Source organism: Ranitomeya variabilis, chromosome 1 (assembly GCF_051348905.1).
Source record: "Ranitomeya variabilis isolate aRanVar5 chromosome 1, aRanVar5.hap1, whole genome shotgun sequence".
NCBI lineage: Eukaryota > Metazoa > Chordata > Amphibia > Anura > Dendrobatidae > Ranitomeya > Ranitomeya variabilis.
In genome coordinates this window covers 299,431,003-299,453,498 of record NC_135232.1, presented here as the reverse complement: position 1 = coordinate 299,453,498, position 22,496 = coordinate 299,431,003, and the positions used below count along the sequence as shown (strand labels likewise).

The following is a 22,496-nucleotide window of genomic DNA, read 5'->3' as shown; positions in this document are numbered from 1 at the left end:
CAGGGGGCAAAACAGCAGATTAGTCAGAGACAAGGCAAAGGGTCAGAAAGCCAGGACAGACAGAAGTACCAAGCAGAAAACAGGGGCAGTAGTCAGGGGCAAACTGTGTCATACACAGCAAAACACACACGCACAGAGGCACAGCGATTACAGACGAACGACCTGGGTTAGCTATCTCAAACCGAATAGACGGAAGTATAACCGACTCAGAATCCAGGAACTACCAGCATTAAATAGCAGCCCCAGAACCAAAAAGAGGCGGACTAATTTAACCCAGACCTGAACAGGAAGGAGCCAGAACCAGCCCATCCATAGTCATGACAGTATATCTACGATCTTCATACATATTGCTATTGCTAAGAAAAATGACTTTGTGTATGGTTCACCTAGAAGAAGAATTTGTTTGTGCTTCCAAACATTATGTCACCATTTGTAGCATTTTGTTCCTTACTGTAGTGTCTGTCAACTTCTGCCAGTTGGGTCTCAGGTAGAACAGGATTCCTCTCCATGCTCCAGGCAACGTGGCACCTCTGATCAGGAGTATGAGAAGGACCACATAAGGAAGAGTTGCTGTCACCCACACTACCTGGAAGGCAAAGCCGTGGGTGTAACTGTAGAACTGACATTTTACAGGACCATTTCTCTTTCTCTTCACAGTAGTTTTTTCTATGGCACAAACATCAAGACATCTTTTGAGTTCTCAACTGGTAGGTCACTGCCTACTCATAAACTTCACATCAACCCTTCCTTATAGCTTTCTTATTAAATTATTATTTATTAAACTATTATTTTATTCTCTTCATTTCAACTATTGAAGCTACATACACTACTTTGCAAAACTTTTAGACAGATGTGAAAAAAATGCTGCAAAGTAAGAATGCTTTAAAAATGAAAATGGTTCTTATATTATTTATTTGAATCAATTATTAAAAAGCGAAAAAAGAAGTCTAAATCAAAATTTGGAGTGGCCACCCATTTTTGCCTTCAAAACATCATCAATACTTCTACATATACTTGCACAAAAATGGATTTTTTTAAGATTATAGTCAGGTGTTTGAATAACCAGTTGTACCAAACAGGTAATAATGATAATCATTTTCATATCTAGCTTGAAACACAAGCATCCACAGCAACAGCTGTTCAGGAGGCTTAAAACTGGGTGGGGAAAAGCAAAACAAAAGGTTAAGCTGTGGAAGAACCAGGACATAAACCATAGTGAGACTGAGTATAGCAGCAAGACACAAGTTAGTTATTCTGCATCAGCACGGTCTCTCCTAGACAAAGATTTCAACACGTGATGTTCAAACCCTTTTTAAGAAGCACCAAGGAATAGACAACTTTGAGGACCATAGGTCGGCTTAAGAAACTTATCGCAGCAGGCGAAAGTCACGTCATGCTTATTTCCCTTCTACATCAGAAGATGTCCAGCAATATAATTAGCTCACAAATTGGCAGCAAGCAGTAGGCACCAGCTACATCCATCTACTATTCGGCTAGAAGTGGTCTTCATTGAACAATTGTGGCCATAAAGCCATACCATCGACATAGAAACAAGACCATGAAAAACATAGGCGCAGAAATATAACAGCAGGTGCACTGCACTCAAAATGTGAAATATTTGACTCTAATAAAAGGCAGTTTGTTTTCTGAGTGGCTGGATAAGTGGACAACAGTAGAACAGTGAGTGTCTGCAGACAACGCTGAATCATGCGGAGGTTCCTTGCAAGTTTGGGGCTGCATTACAGAAAATTGGAGATTTAGTCAGGATTAATGGTATCCTAAATACTGAGATATACTGGCAGATTCTTAACAGTACCATCAAAGAGGCATCCAATTGATTCCAAATATATTCTGCAGTAAGTCAACGATCCTAAGCATACAGCCAACGTTATTAAGAAGTATCTTCAGCGTAAAGAAGAACACAAATCCTGGAAACACAGATAAGGTATGGCCCCCCACAGAGTCCTGATCTCAATGTCATCGAGTCTGTCTATGATTATATGTAGAGATATGAGGATTTGTACAAGCCTAGATCCATAGAATATCTGCAGTTAAGGCCCCGTCTCACATAGCGAGATCGCTAGCGAGATCGCTGCTGAGTCACAAGTTTTGTGACGCAACAGCGACCTCAGTAGCGATCTCGCTATGTGTGACACGTACCAGCGATCAGGCCCCTGCTGCGAGATCGCTGGTCGTGTCAGAATGGCCTGGACCTTTTTTTGGTCGTTGAGGTCCCGCTGACATCGCGGAATCGGTGTGTGTGACACCGATCCAGCGATGTCTTCACTGGTAACCAGGGTAAACATCGGGTTACTAAGAGCAGGGCCGCGCTTAGAAACCCGATGTTTACCCTGGTTACCAGCGTAAATGTAAAAAAAAACAAACAGTACATACTCACCATCTGTTGCCCGTCAGGACCCTTGCCGTCTGCTTCCTGCTCTGACTGAGCCGCCGTAAAGTGAGAGCACAGCAGTGACGTCACCGCTGCACTCTGCTCTCACTGTACGGCGGCTCAGTCAGAGCAGGAAGCAGACGCCAAGGGTCCTGACGGGCAACAGATGGTGAGTATGTACTGTTTGTTTTTTTTGGTAACCAGGGTAAACATCGGGTTACTAAGCGTGGCCCTGCGCTTAGTAACCCGATGTTTACCCTGGTTACCCGGGTGCTGCAGGGGGACTTCGGCATTGTTGAAGACAGTTTCAACGATGCCGAAGTCGTTCCCCTGATCGTTGGTCGCTGGAGAGAGCTGTCTGTGTGACAGCTCCCCAGCGACCACACAGCGACCACACAGCGACGCTGCAGCGATCAGCATCGTTGTCTGTATCGCTGCAGCATCGCTGTGTGAGACGGGGCCTTTAGTTCTCCAAGATGTTTGGAACAATCTGCCTGCAAGTTTCTTTAAAAACTGTGTATGTAGAAGAATTGATTCCGTTTTGAAGGCAAAGTGAGGTCATACCAAATATTACTGTGATTTAGATTTCTGTTTTGCTCATTAATTTTGCACTTTTGAAAATGAAAAAAATAAACTATGAACACTACTTTTAAAGCAGTCTTATTTTACAGCATTGTTCCATACCTGCATAAAACTTTTGCACAGCATTTTATATGTTATGTCAATAGACACTTACAATTATTTTAATGATAGGGCTCCACAGCGGCACAAGGTTACCTTTGGTTACCTTAACAAAAATTCTTATAATTATTTTCTATTTGTCCACATCCACGAGTGATAATTCTAAAACATTTGTAAAATTAGTATTATTTCATTTTTACGCTATATTGTCAGATTCTCAAACTAGACTCTGGAGTCCTTTGTTAATACTTTCAGTCAATTTTGTTATAGGGACTCTGCTTAGATTCAAGTCACCATTTACTGTACATCAGGGGTGCACAACCTTTTTGGTACAAGGGCCACATTGTCATTTTGAACCAATCTGGGGCCACACTAAAAAATTAAAGGGATATCACCTTCTGTGACATATATATTGCATATCGAAAGTACCGTATATAAAATCTATTAGGTGCAAATTCTTCTTTTCTCCACCAATCAGCAGTATAAGGGTACAGTCAGATTGTCATATTAATCTCGTGAGGATTGCATCGCAATCCTTGGACTGGCCATGGACTCTCCTGAACCGTGCGTGACAACATGTATTTCTGTGCAGCTGTCACGCTCAGGTCAGGAGAGCCGACGGCCAGTCCAGGCATTGCAATGCGATCCTCAGAATACGGCAGTCTCACTGAACCCTAATGGTATATTCAGGTTTTTTTTTACAAAAATTTAGAAATAGATTCTGTTCCTAAATCCACATCAAAAACTGTGTCAAATACTCTTTGAATAAGCTTCCAACTGATTATAATGGGAAACTTCCTTTGGTGCACAAAGTGCTGTGTTTTTCCACGTTATTTTGAACTTTTCCCAGTAAAACCAATAGGAATTCAGAATATTTGAAGCAATTTTTAATGTGGATTTGAAGTAAAGTTCTACTTCTAATTCCTAGTAAAAAAAACTGTCTGAATTTACCCTAAAGAGGAAAGTTTGATGAGTGCACATAACTGCCTTACAATAGGTTTTAGCTTTTGAATTTATTGCCTTATGTTTCACAATTCGCATAAACCACAGTGGAGCGATCTGCAGACACTGAAGGCCACCTGTCTCACTCCTACTCTTTTCTGAAGGGCAAAACTGGCTGAGACCCCATTCTCCTGATGTAGGCGGCATCCAGAGATGTCTACACAGTGCACCATTAGTACTTGTCAGTCCCTGCTCCTCAGCTACCGGCCACTAATCTCCTGTGTGTGGCTGCTCACCTAGTCACATAAGCATTTTTCTATCCATATGGTTGGGAGCCGCACAGAATGGCTTTGCGGGCTGCTTGTGGTCCCTGGCCTGCAAGTTGTGCACCCCTCATCTACATCAATAACCACATAAAAAAATAACTATTTTTATTCATACCACTGAGGTCGTTAAAGGGAAACTGTCCCCATGAAAATGCCATCCATTCTGAAGGCCTCCTGTTACAGAGCAGAAGGAGCTGAATAGGTTGATATAAAGTTTTGTGAGAAAAGATTGCATGTATCTTGTGTTAATCATTAAACCTCCCCGCTTTTATTTTTTGGTCCAGTCGGTGGTCCTATCAGTGACTGACAGCTTTCTTTGTACAAGTGAGAATAGAGAGCTGTCAATCACTAGTAGGACCGCCCACTGGACCTTAACCGCTTCATGACTGAATGTATTTCTGTTTTTGTGTTTTCATTTTTTGCTCCCCTTCTTCCCAGAGCCATAACTTTTTTATTTTTCCATCAATATGGCCAAGTGAAGGCTTTTGTTTTGCGGGACAAGTTGCACTTTTGAACAACGCCATTGGTTTTAACATATCGGGAAATAACGGGAAATAAATTCCAAGTGTGTTGAAATTGCAAAAAAAGTGCAATTCCACAATTGCTTTTTGTTTTCCTTTTTTACTAGGTTCACTAGATGCTAAAACTGACCTGCCGTTATGATTCTCCAGGTCATTACGAGTTCATAGACACCAAACATGTCTAGGTTATTTATTATCTAAGCAGTGAAAAAAATTCCAAACTTTGTTAAAAAAAAAAATTGCACCATTTTCTGAGACCTGCAGCATCTCCATTTTTTCCATTTTTCGTGACCTCAGGTTGGGTGAAGGCTTATTTTTTGCGTGCTGAGCTGACATTTTTAAAGATACAATTTTGGTGCAGATATGATCTTTTGATCACCCGTTATTGCATTTTAATGAAATGTTGTGGCAACCAAAAAAACGTAGTTCTGTCGTTTTGACTTTTTTTCTCGCTACGTTGTTTAGCGATCGGGTTCATCATTTTTTTATTTTGATAGATCTGGCGTTTTCTGAATGCGGCGATACCAAATATGTGCATGTTTGATTTTTTTTTTTTTACTTTAATTTTTTTTTGTTTTTTAATATTTTTAAAAACATTTTTGTTTCTTACTATTGGCATGCTTCAATAGTCTCCATGGGAGACTAAAAGCTGCCATAATCCAATCGCCTCTGCTACATACAGGCAATTATCAGATCGCTTGTATGTAGCAAAATTGCTGATTTGATAGGGGCGCCCACCACCAGACGGTGGTGACACCATAGAGGTCTTCAGGAGACTTCTGGTTGTCATGCCAACCCATCGGCGACCCGCTGTCATGTGACATGGGCGCCAATGGGCAGGATTTCCGGCGCGCTTGTTAAATACCGCTGTCAGAGTTTGACAGCAGCATTTAATGGGTTAACAGCCGCGGGGGAATCGCGATTCCTCCCGCGGCTGTTAGCGGCACATGTCAGCTGTTCAAAACAGCTGACATGGGCCGGAAAAGATGTGGGCTCACTGCCGGAGCCTATATTAAAGGGAGGGAAGGAGTTAAATCCCAGAAAGAATAGAGGATTAAGGTTGGAATCACTGTAGCATGCAGTATAGCATTGGATGTGATATGCTAATGACACTTGCTCCGATTTTCTTGCATGAGAGAATTGCAGAACATGTGCAGAGGAGACGGAGAAAGTAATTTCTCCATCTCCTCCATTGCCTTTCTCGCGTATATCGGACTGTTCTGGGATGATATCTGAGTGCAGTCTGATGTTTCACACACACCTATAGACTTGTATGAGTGCGCGTGGACTAAGTCTCGCTGCTGCATCAGCATGAGACAATAATCACAGATAATAACACTGGGCCGAGTGCTGCACTCGGCAGGGGTATACTCTCCTGTAACCCCGGCCTAAATGATAAACACAGGTTATACTGAATCTTTTCTGGTGACAGGTTCCCTTTAATATGCATGCTTCTTTCCATTTACACAATATTCTTAGAGGAGGGTGAGAGGACAGGACAGAAACGTTGTCAGACAGATTTACCAGAAACCAGTATGAGTCAAATAGGGGAAAACAGGATATTAAAATCCATCAGACACTGGAGGAAAGTTTATTAACAGGTGATTATTTCATTTTATTATGGTTTTTGACACCTAATATGAGATAGTCACATCAAAAATGTGAGGAGGAAATAAAACGTAACTTTTAGTAAATACATTTAAAATATGGTATTGAAATAACCAAAAGGTTTATCTATCACCTAAAGAGATGCAAGGATTATATTATCCCTGAATCAAATACAACGGATGTCAACAGGCTAACAGCTACTGCAATGCCCTGCACATGGGGTAAGCGACACAAAGAATCAGAAGAACTATACTACATTTCTAATTGGAGGTATTTGCTAACATTATTATTATTATTACACCTACTACATATTGGGATAGGATCTTTGAGATGGGAATACCCCTTTAAGGATCATATAATTGACTCAAAGTTTAAAGATGGTTATGACAGTGGTTAGACCATATACAAATCGATATACCCCAACATAGAAAGTCAGAACAAATTGGTGGTATCTAATAGTGGGTAATTATCACCAGATCTGTTGCTATCCTTTAACATATCACATTGTAATCATAAAACAAAAACCATGTATATAAAAAAAGAACAATTTCACACATTCATGGGATCAAGATGCTTGGGAAGCACATAGGGAACATGTAGGGCAATATTTTCTGAAGGGATAGCTGTGGACTGTCATGCTTAGGGTGGAGGTCTAAGGGACCTTAGGGCCAGACAGCACCTTGTTTACGGGACTTATAGGGCCCACTACTTGAATGCCTTTGGATGATTCCAATGCTATTGGTACCCACATATCCCATCATCCTGATTAATTGAATGGATGAGATTGTTCCTTTTTTACATACGTGATTTTTGCTTTATGATTAATATGTGATATGTTAAAGATATTAACAGATGTGGTGTTAACTAACTTCTGTTAGCTGCCATCAGGATATCATACTTCCTGTGTATCATTAGGTGGGGTTTGGGTTCTGGATGAAGTACTGGTACAGTTTTGGTACCTGAATAAAGTTTGGGTCGGGTACCAGAACCCAAACTTCCATGAGTCCGCTCATCCCTAGTTACTTGTAGTTTTTATAAAAATAACGGTTTTAGCAGCAGGATATTATCATTAGAGGACTGGTAAATCTGGTGCCAGGTAGTCCTCCATATAAATAATCTCTATATAACCCTGCCCCCACCACTGATTGGTAGCTTTCTGTATACACTGTACACAGGCAGAAATCTGCCAATCAGTGCTGTGGGCGGGGTTACACAGAGCTCAGCATTCAGAGAACTGGTAGATCTTATTCAGATGAAACTGATTTTATAAAAATGACCAGAAGCAGCCCAGTAAGTGATATATTGCTGGAATCAGGGTCTCTGTCCCTACATTGTTCTGTTCTCAAATAGAGTAGCAAAAACCTAGTGACAGTTCCCTATAAAAGACAAACAAAGGTGTGGGAGAGGTATATAATACACTTTACCTTGCCAGATGTTTTAACGCCCTTCCACAAACTGAAGTAAACAATAGTAAAAATGAGAAACAGACAGAGAAGAAGCTGCCACCGCATCCCTCCAACGTGATCTAAACCATCTGCTTCGTGGATGCCCAGAACGTGCCTCCTGCAACAACACAATGATGCACCATAAGTAAAACACACACCAACAAACAATTACAAACTGCATCTTATTTGGATTTTTTCTTGTGTTTTAGCTACTGATAAAAAAATGATTAACCTATATGAGCCAAGATTAAAGTGGTATGAAGAAAGTAATAATAAAGGTAACATAAAGTATAAACCTCTAAACTGACAAATAGTAAATAAGCTATATATGAATAATGAGAATCCTATAAAAAAATTATATAGCAAAAAAAGATAAAATATTATAAAACTTTATTTAAACAAATATTAAAAAATTGTTTAGAAACATACAGTGGGGGAAATAAGTATTTGATCCCATGATGATTTTCTAAGTTTGCCCACTGACAAAGACATGAAGAGTCTATAATTTTAAGGGTAGGTTAATTTTAACATTGAGAGATAGAATATCAAAAATAAAATCCAGAAAATCACATTGTACTTAGTATGTACCGTATTTTCCGGCGTATAAGACGACTTTTTAACCCCTAAAAATTGTCCCAAAAGTCGGGGGTCATCTTATACGCCGGGTACGGGTGCACAGAGCTATCCTGGATGGTTCCCAGGGTCTGAAGGAGAGGAGACTCTCCTTCAGGCCCTGGGATCCATATTCATGTAAAAAATAAAGAATAAAAATAAAAAATATGGATATACTCACCCCTCCGACGGACCCTGGCTCTCACCGGTGCAAGCGTCTGCCTCCATTCCTAAGAATGCAGTGAGTGAAGGACCTTCGATGACGTCGCGGTCACATGAGCGGTCACGTGAGCATTCTTAGGAACGGAGGCAGACGCTTGCACCGCTGAGGTCCAGGGTCCGTCGGAGGGGTGAGTATATTCATATTTTTTTTTTTTATTCCTTATTTTTTACATGAATATGGATCCCAGGGCCTGAAGGAGAGTCTCCTCTCCTCCAGACCCTGAGAACCACACTCCGTATAAGATGACTGGGCGTATAAGATGACCCCCGTCTTATACGGCGGGTATATCCCAAATTCCATATTTTATATGGAAAAGTTGGGGGTCGTCTTATACGCCCAGTCGTCTTATACACCAGAAAATACGGTATGTATGTACAGTATGTATGTATGTACAGTGCCTTGCAAAAATATTCGGCTCCCTGGAACTTTTCAACCTTTTCCCACATATCATGCTTCAAACATAAAGATACCAAATGTTAATTTTTGGTGAAGAATCAACAACAAGTGGACCACAATTGTGAAATTGAACGAAATTTATTGGTCATTTAAAATTTTTGTGGAAATTCAAAAACTGAAAAGTGGGGCATGCAATATTATTCGGCCCCTTTAACTTAATACTTTGTTGCGCCACCTTTTGCTGCGATTACAGCTGCAAGTCGCTTGGGGTATGTCTCTGTCAGCTTTGTACATCGAGAGATTGAAATTCTTGCCTATTCTTCCTTGGCAAAGCTCGAGCTCAGAGAGGTTTGATGGAGATTGTTTGTGAACAGCAGTTTTCAGCTTATTCCCCACACTATCAAAAAGAGCCTGAAGACCCACCTCTTCCGACAAGCCTACAACCTGCAGTAACCACCGATCAACCAAACCGCTGCATGACCAGCTCTATCCTCACCTACTGTATTCTCACCCATCCCTTGTAGATTGTGAGCCTTCGCGGGCAGTGTCCTCTCTCCTCCTGTACCAGTTATGACTTGTATTGTTTAAGATCATTGTAGTTGTTTTTATTATGTATACCCCTCCTCACTTGTAAAGCGCCATGGAATAAATGGCGCTATAACAATAAATAATAATAATAATAATAATAATAACATTATCGATTGGATTGAGGTCTGGACTTTGACTTGGCCATTCTAACACCTGGATACGTTTATTTGTGAACCATTCCATTGTAGATTTTGCTTTATGTTTGGGATTATTGTCTTGTTGGAAGACAAATCTCAGTCCCAGTCTCAGTTCTTTTGCAGACTCCAACAGGTTTTCTTCAAGAATGGTCCTGTATTTGGCTCCATCCATCTTCCCATCAATTTTAACCATCTTCCTTGTTCCTGCTGAAGAAAAGCAGGCACAAACCATGATGCTGCAACCACCATGTTTGACAGTGGGGATGGTGTGTTCAGGGTGATGAGATGTGTTGCCTTTACGCCAAACATATCATTTGGCATTGTTGCCAAAAAGTTCGATTTTGGTTTCAGAAGACCAGAGCACCTTCTTCCACATGTTTGGTGTGTCTCCCAGGTGGCTTGTTACAAACTTTAAACACCAGTTTTTATGGATATCTTTGAGAAATGGCTTTCTTCTTGCCACTCTTCCATAAAGGCCAGATTTGTGCAGTGTACGACCGATTGTTGTCCTATGGACAGACTGTCCCACCTCAGCTGTAGATCTCTGCAGTTCATCCACAGTGATCATGGGCCTCTTGGCTGCATCTCTGATCAGTTTTCTCCTTGGTTGAGATGAAAGTATAGAGGGACGGCCGGGTCTTGGTAGATTTGCAGTGGTACGATACTCCTTCCATTTCAATATGATCGCTTGCACAGTGCTCCTTGGGATGTTTATAATTTTGGAAATCATTTTGTATCCAAATCCAGCTTTAAAGTTCCTCAGAACAGTATCACGGACCTGTCTATTGTGTTCCTTGGTCTTCATGATGCTCTCTGTGCTTCAAACAGAACCCTGAGACTATCACAGAGCCGGTGCATTTATACGGAGACTTGATTACACACAGGTGGGTTATATTTATCATCATTAGGCATTTAGGACAACATTGGATCGTTCAGAGATCCACAATGAACTTCTGGTTTGAGTTTGCTGCACTGAAAGTAAATGGGCCAAATAATATTGCACGCCCCACTTTTCAGTTTTTGAATTTCCACAAAAATTTAAAATAACCAATAAATTTCGTTCAATTTCACAATTGTGTTCCACTTTTTGTTGATTCTTCACCAAAAAATTTACACTTGGTATCTTTATGATATGATTCTTTTTGGAATGATTGTTTTACATAAGACATACCTGGCATTTAAACAGGAGTGTGGAAAATTTTTATATTGACTGAAAATATATATTACACTATACACAAACATATTCAGTACCAATCAAAACGATGAAGGATCACATATGGAAAAAAGACACAAATGTAAAGCAAACCAAAATACCGTATTTTTCTGACCATAAGACGCACTTTTTTTCCTCCAAATTTGGGAGGAAAGTGTGGGTGCGTCTTATGGTAGGGATGTAGCATGTGGGGAGGGGGGCAGCAGCGAGTGGGATCGCACTGTTATCCCACTTCAGGAGGCAGAAAAATGTCCCCACTGCTGGGAATCAGCGCTGGGGAAACCATGTGGTCCCGATGATTAAGTGCAGTGAATATTCATTAGCAACTCCCCGCCCACCTATCAGCTAAGCAGTGAGCAGGGAGAAGCAAATGAATACTGCACTTAACCCCTTACTGACATCGGACGGTATAGTACGTCCGATGTCAGCTCCCCTGCTTTGATGCAGGGCTCCGCGGTGAGCCCGCATCAAAGCCGGGACATGTCAGCTGTTTTGAACAGCTAACATGTGCCCGCAATAGCGGTGGGTGAAATCGCGATTCACCCGCCACTATTTACTAGTTAAATGCCGCTGTCAAACGCAGACAGCGGCATTTAACTACCGCATCCGGCCGGGCGGCCGGAAATGACGTCATCGCCGACCCCCGTCACATGATCGGGGGTCAGCGATGTGTCAGGACAGTAACCATAGAGGTCCTTGAGACCTCTATGGTTACTGATCGCCGGTAGCTGTGAGCGCCACCCTGTGGTCGGTGCTCACAGCACACCTGCAATTCTGCTACATAGCAGCGAACAGCAGATCGCTGCTATGTAGCAGAGGCGATCGTGCTGTGCCTGCTTCTAGCCTCCCATGGAGGCTATTGAAGCATGGCAAAAGTTAAAAAAAAGTAAAAAAAAATGTGAAAAAAATTAAAAAAATATAAAAGTTTAAATCACCCCCCTTTCGCCCCAATCAAAATAAATCAATAAAAAAAAAACCAAATTTACACACATTTGGTATCGCCACGTTCAGAATCGCCCGATCTATCAATAAAAAAGCATTAACCTGATCGCTAAACGGCGTAACGAGAAAAAAAATCGAAACGCCAGAATTACTTTTTTTGGTCGCCGTGACATTGCATTAAAATGCAATAACGGGCGATCAAAAGAACGTATCTGCACCGAATTGGAATCATTAAAAACGCCAGCTCAGCACGCAAAAAATAAGCCCTCAACCAACCCCAGATCATGAAAAATGGAGACGCTACGAGTATCGGAAAATGGCTCAATTTTTTTTATTTTTTTTTATTTTTTTTTTTAGCAAAGTTTGGAATTTTTTTTCACCACTTAGGTAAAAAATAACCTAGACATGTTAGGTGTCTATGAACTCGTAATGACCTGGAGAATCATAATGGCAGGTCAGTTTTAGCATTTAGTGAACCTAGCAAAAAAGCCAAGCAAAAAACAAGTGTGGGATTGCACTTTTTTTGCAATTTCACCACACTTGGAATTTTTTTCCCGTTTTCTAGTACACGACATGGTAAAACCAATGATGTCGTTCAAAAGTACAACTTGTCCCGCAAAAAATAAGCCCTCACATGGCCAAATTGACGGAAAAATAAAAAAGTTATGGCTCTGGGAAGGAGGGGAGTGAAAAACAAACACGGAAAAACGAAAAATCCCACGGTCATGAAGGGGTTAAGCAGCGACACACATGGTTTCTGGTTGCTAGATTCTTGCAGCTGCTGGGGAGATCTGTGTGTCCAGGGGAGAGGAGGCAGTAGCAGCAGGGTCCGGGGGAGAGGAGATCCCTGCGTACCTTCCTGGGCTGGAGCTGAGTGCTGTGCAGTGTGCACAAGGAGGACCTGTGATGATGTCAGAAGTGGGCGGGCTGGAGCATCACATGGCAGCTCAGAGCCCTCCCTCTTCTTGACATCATCACAGGTCCTTCAGACTCCCCACTAGAATCTGCTGGCTTCCATTACCTGTGCTGTGGAAAGGCAACAAGAGGGAGGGCTCTGTGTGTGTGCAGCCATGGGATGCTTTTACCTCACCACAGGCTGGCAGGCTGCTACAATTAAGAGGTTAATCTTTCCAAAACACAATAAAGCACTCTGCCACTCCTTTAGTGAACTATAACTCCCAGCATGTCATAGGATCTGCAGGACATGCTGGGAGTTATAGTTCTCCCATGGGATTTTAAAGCAGCACTCCAGTGTTATTTTGCAGTGCTGGAGTGGTGCTTTCAGTATAAGCCCTGTGCCCCCAGTCTTATACTCACCCTCCAGCGTCTTCATATAGTACTTCACAGACACCACACTGGTCCCGCAGCTTCCAACATAATAACGTACTATTATATGTAATAACACCACATATAATAGTATGTTATTAAATATTTTACCACTTTTTTTGCTTCAAATATTTTTTTCCCTACTTTCCATCTCTAAAACCTGGGTGCGCCTTATAGTCCGGTGCGTCTTATAGTCCGAAAAATACGGTAGGTGTTAAAGCTTACATTCCTCAAAGTACCCTCTTTTAATTCTGATGACAGCTAGAATGTTTTTCCAACAGTCTTGAAGGAGTTCCCAGAGGTGCTGAACACTTGATGGCTGCTTTGCATTTTCTCTGCTATTCAACTTATTCCAAACCATCTTAATTAATTAATTAATTTGGGCAATTGTAGAGGCCATGTCATCTGATGCAGTACACAATCCCTCTCACTCTTGGTCTCATAGACCTTACATAGCTTGCGTTTGGGTGATTGTGATGTCCTGTTGCAACACAAATGATGGTCTCACTAAGTGCAAACTACATGTGATGACATGTCGTGGCAGAGTACAGTAATAGACATGCTGGTAAGTGTGCTTTGTATTTGGAATAAATCACCGACCATGTCAACAGAAAAGCACCATCACCTTTTTAGGCTATGTGCACACGTTCAGGAATGTGTGCAGAATTTTCTTCTTCTTCTTCCTCCATGCTTCACGGCATGTTGTATTCTGACTCATCAGACCACAGTACGGAATATTATGAATATATGTCCAGGACTTGGGTTGTTTAGCCCAAAAACTCTCTTCATATTGTCTGCAGTCCTCAGTAGTTGGTTTTACTTTCCTGGGACAGATCTCATGAGATTTAGTTTCAACATAGTGATTGATGGTTTTCACAACTATATTTTAGAATACCTTCAAAGTTCTAGAAATGTTCTGGCTTGACTGACGTTCATGACTTATCCCCTTCACCCCAAAGCCTGTTTTCAACTTCCTGAGAGCGCCATTAATTTCAGTTCTGACAACTGTCACTTGATGAGGTTATAACTCTGGAACTCTTCAACGGATCCCCGTGATTCTGAGATTGTTTTCTCATGACATATTGTACTTTTTGTTACTGGTAAAATTTCTTCAATATGACTTACATTTATTTGTGAAAAAAATGGAAATTTGGCAAAAATTTTGCCCTTTTCAAACTTTTAGTTTTTATGCCCTTAAATCAGAGAGATGTGTCACACAAAATAGTAAATAAATAACATTTCCCACATGTCTACTTTGCATCAGCACAATTTTGGAAACTTGAAGTGACTTTGAGGGGCCTATATGACAGAAAATGACCAAAAGTGACACCATTCTAAAAACTGCACCCAGGGTACTCAAAACCACATTCAAGAAGTTTATCAACCCTTCAGGTGATTCACAGGAATTTTGGAAATGTTTAAAAAAATGAACATTTAACTTTTTTTCACAAAAAAATTACTTCAGATCCAATTTGTTTATTATACTAAGTTTAACAGGAGAAATTGAACCCCAAAAGTTGTTGTACAATTTGTCCTGAGTACGCCGATACCCCATATATGCAGGTAAACCATTGTTTGGGTGAACGGCAGAGCTCGGAAAGGAAGTAGCGCAGTTTGACTTTTCAATGCAAAATTGTGTTTGGAGAGCCCCTGATGTGCCTAAACAGAGGAAATCCCCCACAAGTGACACTATTTTGGAAAGTAGACCCCTAAGAAACTTATCTAGATGTGTGGTGAGCACTTTGAACCCCAAAGTGCTTCACAGAAGTTTTATAATGTAGAGCCGTTAAAATAAAAAATCATATTTTTCTCAAAAAAATGATATTTTCCCCCCAATTTTCTATTTTCCCAAGGGTAACTGGAGAATTTGTACCCCAAAAGTTGTTGTGCAATTTGTCCTGAGTATGCTGATATCCCATATGTGCGGGTAAACCACTGTTTGGGCACATGGCAGAGCTCAGAAAGGAAGGAGCGCCATTTGACTTTTCAATGCAAAATTGGCTGGAATTGAGATCAGACGCCATGTCGCATTTGGAGAGCCCCTGATGTGCCTAAACAGTGGAAACCCCCAATTCTAACTCCAACCCTAACAGCAACACACCCCTAACCCTAATCCCAACCCTAGCCATAACCCTAACCACACCCCTAACCCAACACACCCCTAACCCTAATCCCAACCCTAACCATAACCCTAAAGACAAAGCTAACCCTAGCACACCCCTGACCCTAATCCCAACCCTAACCCTAATACCAACCCTAAGCCTAATTTCAACCCTAACCCTAATTCCAGCCCTATCCCTAATTCCAACCCTAATTCTAATCCCAACACTAACCCTAATCCCAACCCTAACTTTAGCCCCAACTCTAACCCTAACATTAGCCCCAACCCTAACCCTGTCCCCAGCCCTCGCCCTAACCCCAACACCAACCCTAACCCTAATGGGAAAATGGAAATACATTTTTTTTAATTTTATTATTATTCCCTAACAAAGGGGGTGTTAAAGGGGGTTTGATTAACTATTTATAGTGGGTTTTTATAGCGGTTTTTATGATTGACAGCTGTCGCACACTAAAAGATGATTTTTATTGCAAAAAATAGTTTTTGCATCACTACATTTTGAGAGCTATAATTTATCCATATTTTGGCTCACAGAGTCATGTGGGGTCTTGTTTTTTGTGGGACGCGTTAACGTTTTTATTGGTACCATTTTCAGGCACATGACATTTTTTGATCGCTTTTTATTCCGATTTTTGGGAGGCAGAATGAACAAAACCCATCAATTCAAGAATTTCTTTTTGAAGGGCGTCTATACCGTTCCGCGTGTGGTAAAATTGATAAAACAGCTTTATTCTTCGGGTTAGTACGATTACAGAGATATCTCATTCATATCATTTTTTAACGTTTTGGCGCTTTTACACAATAAAAACTTTTATTGTAAAAATTATTATTTTTACATCGCTTTATTCTGAGAGCTATAACTTTTTTATTTTTCTACTGATGGAGCTGTTTGGTGGCTTGTTTTTTGCAGGACAAGATGGCGTTTTCAGTGGTACCATATTTATATACATCTGTCTTTTTGATCGTGTTTTATTGCACTTTTTGTTCGGTGGTATGATGATAAAGCATTGTTTTTTGCCTCAATTTTTATTTATTTTTTTACGGTGTTCACTGAAGAGGTTAACTAGTGGGACAGTTTTATAGAGCGGGTCGTTACCGACGTGGCGATACCAAATATGTGTACTTTTATTGTTTTTTTTTATTTACATAAATAAATGGGTTTATTGGAAAAATATATTTTTTTCTTTATTTGGGGATTTTTAAAAAAAAATATTTTTACACATTCTAATTTTTTTTTTTTAACTTTATAACATTATCCCAGGTTGGGACCTCACTATGTCATGTCAGATCGCTGGTCTGACACTTTGCATAGCACAGTGTCAAATCAGAAATCTGACAGGCAGTGCAGGAGGCTTGCTGGCATCTGCTCTCAGCAGGCACTGACAAACCACCTCACTGAACGACCCGGAAAGACCCTGTGGCCATCTTGGAGCCTGGGTTCTCCATGGAGACCACAGGAACAACGCGATCGCATCGTGTTGTTCTGGTGGAAGCGCGCAGGGAGCCCCCTCCCTGCGTGATTGTTCTCTATGTCGCTGTCACTACTGACACCGACATCAGAGGGGTTAAGTGCCCATGATCGGCGCTAGCAGTCGTGAGACTGCAGTGATCGTGCAGCTGTACTAGTATTGCGGCAGGCAGAAATGCAGTTCCCGCAGTGCAGTACTAGTACGGCGCATGTCAGGAAGGGGTTAAAGTATTGATGGACTGGGACTGTAATTTTTCTTTATACAGATGAGTAATTCTTGACATATTCTGGCTTAGAACAGTTGAGAAATAAGGCTCAGAACTGTGTATGTACATAGGCTCTCGGGCACACTTGTGGAGGAAAGGAGATGAGACAGATTTGCTGAGAGGGTTCGAAAAATTCTTGGTTTATACTATATACAGTGAAGGAAATAATTATTTGATCCCTTGCTGATTTTGTAAGTTTGCCCACTGACAAAGACATGAACAGTCTATAATTTTAAGGGTAGGTTTAACGTTAAGATTGAGAGAAAGAATATTAAAAATAAAATCCAGCGAATCACGCGAATCACATTGTATAAGTTATATAAATTTATTTGCATTGCAGTGAGAAATAAGTATTTGATCCCTCTGGCAAACAAGACTTAATACTTGGTGTCAAAACCCTTGTTGGGAAGCACAGCAGTCAGACGTTTTTTGTAGTTGATGATGAGGTTTGCGCACATGTCAGGAGGAATTTTGGTCCACTTCTCGTTGCAGATCATCTCTAAATCATTAAGATTTTGAGGCTGTCACTTATTAACAAAGAGAACACAAGCAAACACAAAATGCAGTTTTTTACTGCAAAAGAATAGGAAATAAGGAAGGGGCAACAGCAAACACTTTTTCACACAATGGTATAAAGTATATAGATATATAATTAGTTATAGATAGATAATTAGTTATTGTATTGTTTTAAAATATTAAGTAAACCATCTGACTCTTAGTCTTAACACAACAATATTGTAAATCTAGACCATCTAAGTTAAATCCACTTACATGCACTTACGTATAAAACTCTTCTGCAGGAGATTTGGAGCTATTAGTCCAAGTGATGTTTCTCTTTCCAAAATAATTAGTGCAGTTTGCTGTATTCCAGGGATTGTCACAACTTGTCCAGGGTAAGGTTGTGGAAAAAGAGGAGTATAAATAGTACAAAGCCCAGGCGATTATGGTATTGTAGTAGAAGGACACATACAATCCAATGACGCATATAGCGAATCCAATGCCTAGAAACAAAGCACTGATTATTATATTGTTTTCTTTGTGTTAGAAAAACACCTTAAATTTGACAAACAAAAAGTATATTCTACTTTTGTAACCGTAATAGGACAGATTCGATTTTGTAGGAGTTCAGTTTCTCTATTTCTATAGAATGCTGAATGCTAGTATAAACATAGCCTAACCTGTGATGAACAAGCAGGTTAAACAAAAACCTCCATCGATAATGATGGCTGACATTTTTTTTGGAAGTCATGATTTCATTTATTAATGCAATAAATAAGGGTTTTACTGAACATACAAATTATTTCTTTTTAGCCTTGTGTAATAATTATAGGGGATAACTCAGGAGATTCTTTGCGTGGAACAAGACAACTACAGGACACGGTTTTATAAGTGGTAAAGTCTATATTATCACACGGTGATTCAAACAGGTGCAGAGAGAAACTCAAGTCCACAACACTTGGTGTAAATATTAAACGCAGCTTAGCAGTCTATAGGAAACTTCAGAGGAAAATGCAATCAAGCAGAAAGTCTATGAAGCATAGTTATTCTTGAGGATACTTTACACGAATAATTCCTTGTCTTAGTCCAAACACAGATATATAAGCTTATAAGGCAGTTCACATCATATCTTAGCTCAACCAGGGAGGCCTGGTTAATAGTCTCAGGTTTTTGCAGAGCAGCAAACGCTTACATGTCCAGCAAATGCAGATGGAAGTAAACACGAGCAGCAGATGAAGGAGGATTACTGGAACTGGTGTATGCAGCAGGAACTCAGAGCAGAGTAGCAGGATCACCACACAGGTTCACAGGAGCAGGTATATAGCCAGGGAGTAATCAGAGGTCAGGAGCTGGATGCAAGGCAGAATACTCTAGCACAGACTGAAGGCTGGGGTGGAGTTTTATAGCAGGAAGACACAGTGCACATGAGACCAAAGACGCCATCTTGGAAAAGGGCAGTAATGCACAAAAGGTAAAAAATGTTCAGAGTCCTGACACCTTGTTATCGACTATGCACACAGATTAAAGTATAGGCCTGGAGCGCCCACTGGGGCTGTGGGGATACTCGGTACCGGGTTGGCTCTTAAAGGGATGTATCACGGCAGCAGTTGCCCAGTTTGTGGCACAATATAACAGTCAATTAAAGGGGAATAAAGTCTATAAGAGATGATTCGTGACTAGTGTTGAGGGATACCTTCCGATACTTGAAAGTATCGGTATCGGATAGTATCGGCCGATACCCGAAAAATATCGGATATCGCCGATACCGATACCAATACAAGTCAATGGGACACAAGTATCGGAAGCTATCCTGGATGTTCCCAGGGTCTGAAGGAGAGGAAACTCTCCTTCAGGCCCTGGGATCCATATTCATGTAAAAAATAAAGAATTAAAATAAAAAATATGGATATACTCACCCGTCCGGCGGCTCCTGGACCTTACCGATGTAACCGGCAGCCTCCGTTCCTAAGAATGAGGAGTTTAGGACCTTCGATGACGTGGCGGCTTGTGATTGGTCGCGTGACCGCTCATGTGACCGCTCATGCGACCAATCACAAGCCGCGACGTCATCGCAGGTCCTAAACTCCTCATTCTTAGGAACGGAGGCTGCCGGTTACATCGGTAAGGTCCAGGGGCCTCTGGAGGGGTGAGTATATCCATATTTTTTATTTTAATTCTTTATTTTTTTACATGAATATGGATCCCAGAGCCTGAAAGAGAGTCTCCTCTTCTCCAGACCCTGGGAACCATACACTGGGAACTTCCGATTCCGATTTCCGATATCATAAAAATATCGGAACTCGGTATCGGAATTCCGATACCGCAAGTATCGGCCGATACCCGATACTTGCGGTATCGGAATGCTCAACACTATTCGTGACGCCATCTGTGGTACTTCGCTTGGGATGCCCGATGGTGCTTAAAGAGACCGCTAGGGCTGATGGTGATGCAGCAGAATGGATACAGCTCTCCACAGATAGAGCTTAGTCCCAGGGCATTTATATTGTTAAAGATGGTGATGATGGATGTAGTGCAGGGTGAATGGCGCAGTAAATAACTCCGAGGACACAGCAGGGTGCCGTTTCCACACTTTTACTCATGGTTTGAAGTGCAAGCCGGGGCACTAGTTACAGATGACAATGGAGGTCCAGGGAGCCTGGAAGTAACTTAGTATTCACTAAGCCAGATGGGTTTTGAGGCCTCCTTACTGCGCTGTCCTCTGAGGTCCTTGCTGCCTACAGCTATGCTCAGTCCTCTGTTTGTTTCAGTCTCCTCAGCTTGAGCCAATTGCAGGTGTCGCTCCTTTATGGCGGTTGTGAGCTCTGGTCTCCTGCTGTGCCTTCGTGTGTCTACTCAGCCAGGAGACCTGCAATCCACTGCCCTCTGGATTTAGCTGCTGGGGCTATTGTACCCGTCAGCCACGGACTCCGGCTTCTAGCGCTGTACTCTGGGGTGAGCTTGGTAACAGATCCACTCCCCAGATTATCTTTCACTTCTCTCCTCTTTCCTCTGTTCCAGACACTGACTGACTGACCCCTCTTCCAGGCCAGAACTAACAGAAAAGCTCCCCTGAAACCGGGTTTACAGTTCCCCCTTCTGGTCAGGAGTCAGGAAAAGTGTTGGAAGTAAGCGTTATCTAGTCAGGGAAACCCTCCTTGCTTCCAGGCATGTCATCACTTCCCTGTAAGGGAGGCAATGCCACTGTGGCAACCGGACTCCTGGGGTGCCACAGGTCTGGTTCTTATGATTACTTTATTATAACCTGCATAAAGCTGATTTAGATTTGTTAGCCCTCATTAGTACAATATATGTAATCCACGGCCCCTGATTCATCGAAGTAATTTTGGCAGAATTGTGGGGTAAATTGCTTTGAAAAGTCACATAATTATTGCAATACCCGGAGTTGCACAAAAAATATAGCTAGACGCCAGTTTCTTCAAGCTCTGTGAAAATGGTCAGAGCTGGGGAGGAATGGTACGCAGCGAAACTGACTCCAAAGCTCATCTACTTCATCATGAGCTGTGGCTACCTTCAGCCAGAAATCTTACTCCAGTCTCTGACTACAGTAGCATTAGTTGCAAGGTAAATGGAGATGCATGCCACTCATCAGACTCTCCTGATTCATTAAAAGGCTTACGCCACTTAATGGATCTGGAGCGCCTGACTCGATGCCTCATCATGACTGGCGAGAAGGTCTTGATGAATGGGGCCAATGATTTATGGAGTAGGACTTAGAAACAACCAGACATGACACCCAGTAAGGTTACGATGAGAACTGAATAATTTCATGTACATTATTTTTTTCTAATAAAGGAAAATCACAACTCTCCAAAATATGAAGATCTATAAATTATTTTAGGGTAATTAATGAAGACGGGTTAATTATATATTTTACTCAAAAAATTAATAGTATATACAGTAGGTGAATAGGAGGATCTTCTAGTGAGCTCACAAAGTATTTTGACAAATTACAAAGGCCTAGATAAATCAAGGTCCAAAAATGGGTTCATCATAGTTTTTTATTTCACAAATAAGATATCACTACTATCTGATAATATGAAATGTGCATCCATCAGAAATAGCACAGTATACAAGGCAATACGTTGTGTATATGTTTTTGTATGTATCATGGTTGATGGGAAGCTCCTCAAAATAATTTCATCTACTTGGGCTAAAGAATAATGTAAATTTTCACACTAAATTATTTTATTGGTCCATTTTGCTCAACTTTGTATTATTTTAGATAACTATTATTCTATTATTCGGTTTTCTTTGTAAAATGCAATCTGTTTTTTGGCATTTTCCAATCTGAAATAAATATTTTTAATCTTCAAAATGTTTCCCTGTAGCCTACAGACCTCCTGTTTTGACCTCCTGTCAAAATGCAGCATTACATTAGAAAGTATTCTAGAGACAAAAGTATACAAACTAGAAAATGTTACCTTTAAATATAGGGCAGATGCGTCTCCAAATGGGGATAGCACCTGTTCTGTGAAACTGCCCTAAAGCCAACTCCATGAAAAAGAGAGGGATGCCGCCAAATAGAGCCATAATGGTATATGGAATCAGGAATGCTCCTAAAACAATAGATAATACATACAGATAATTAAATACATAGCTTGTCTTTTTATATCTGGAAAAAGCAGATACTAGAAAACACTGATATTACAGATCATTGGGATATCACAGCACAAAATACTTAAATTTGTCAACTTTCTTGATATAGGTCAACTTTTTGTGCAACTGTAATACAGGTGTCTGAATGCAACGCATGGTGGTACGAGGCGGAAACA

General features: G+C 41.0%; 1 protein-coding gene across 1 annotated transcript in view; it reads right to left on the bottom strand.

The window, feature by feature from the left end:
- The window catches only part of LOC143815864 (sodium-dependent serotonin transporter-like), a 110,662-nt gene extending 88,386 nt beyond the window's left edge, over positions 1-22,276 (bottom strand). Inside the window, exons 1-4 of the mRNA XM_077295560.1 lie at positions 22,146-22,276; positions 17,987-18,206; positions 7,895-8,033; positions 452-586 (exon numbers count right to left, since the gene is read on the bottom strand). Of these exons, the coding sequence (XP_077151675.1) occupies positions 452-586; positions 7,895-8,033; positions 17,987-18,206; positions 22,146-22,254 (603 nt within the window). The 5' untranslated portion in view covers positions 22,255-22,276. The remainder of the gene's footprint in view (positions 1-451; positions 587-7,894; positions 8,034-17,986; positions 18,207-22,145) is intronic.
- Positions 22,277-22,496: the final 220 nt, after the last annotated feature.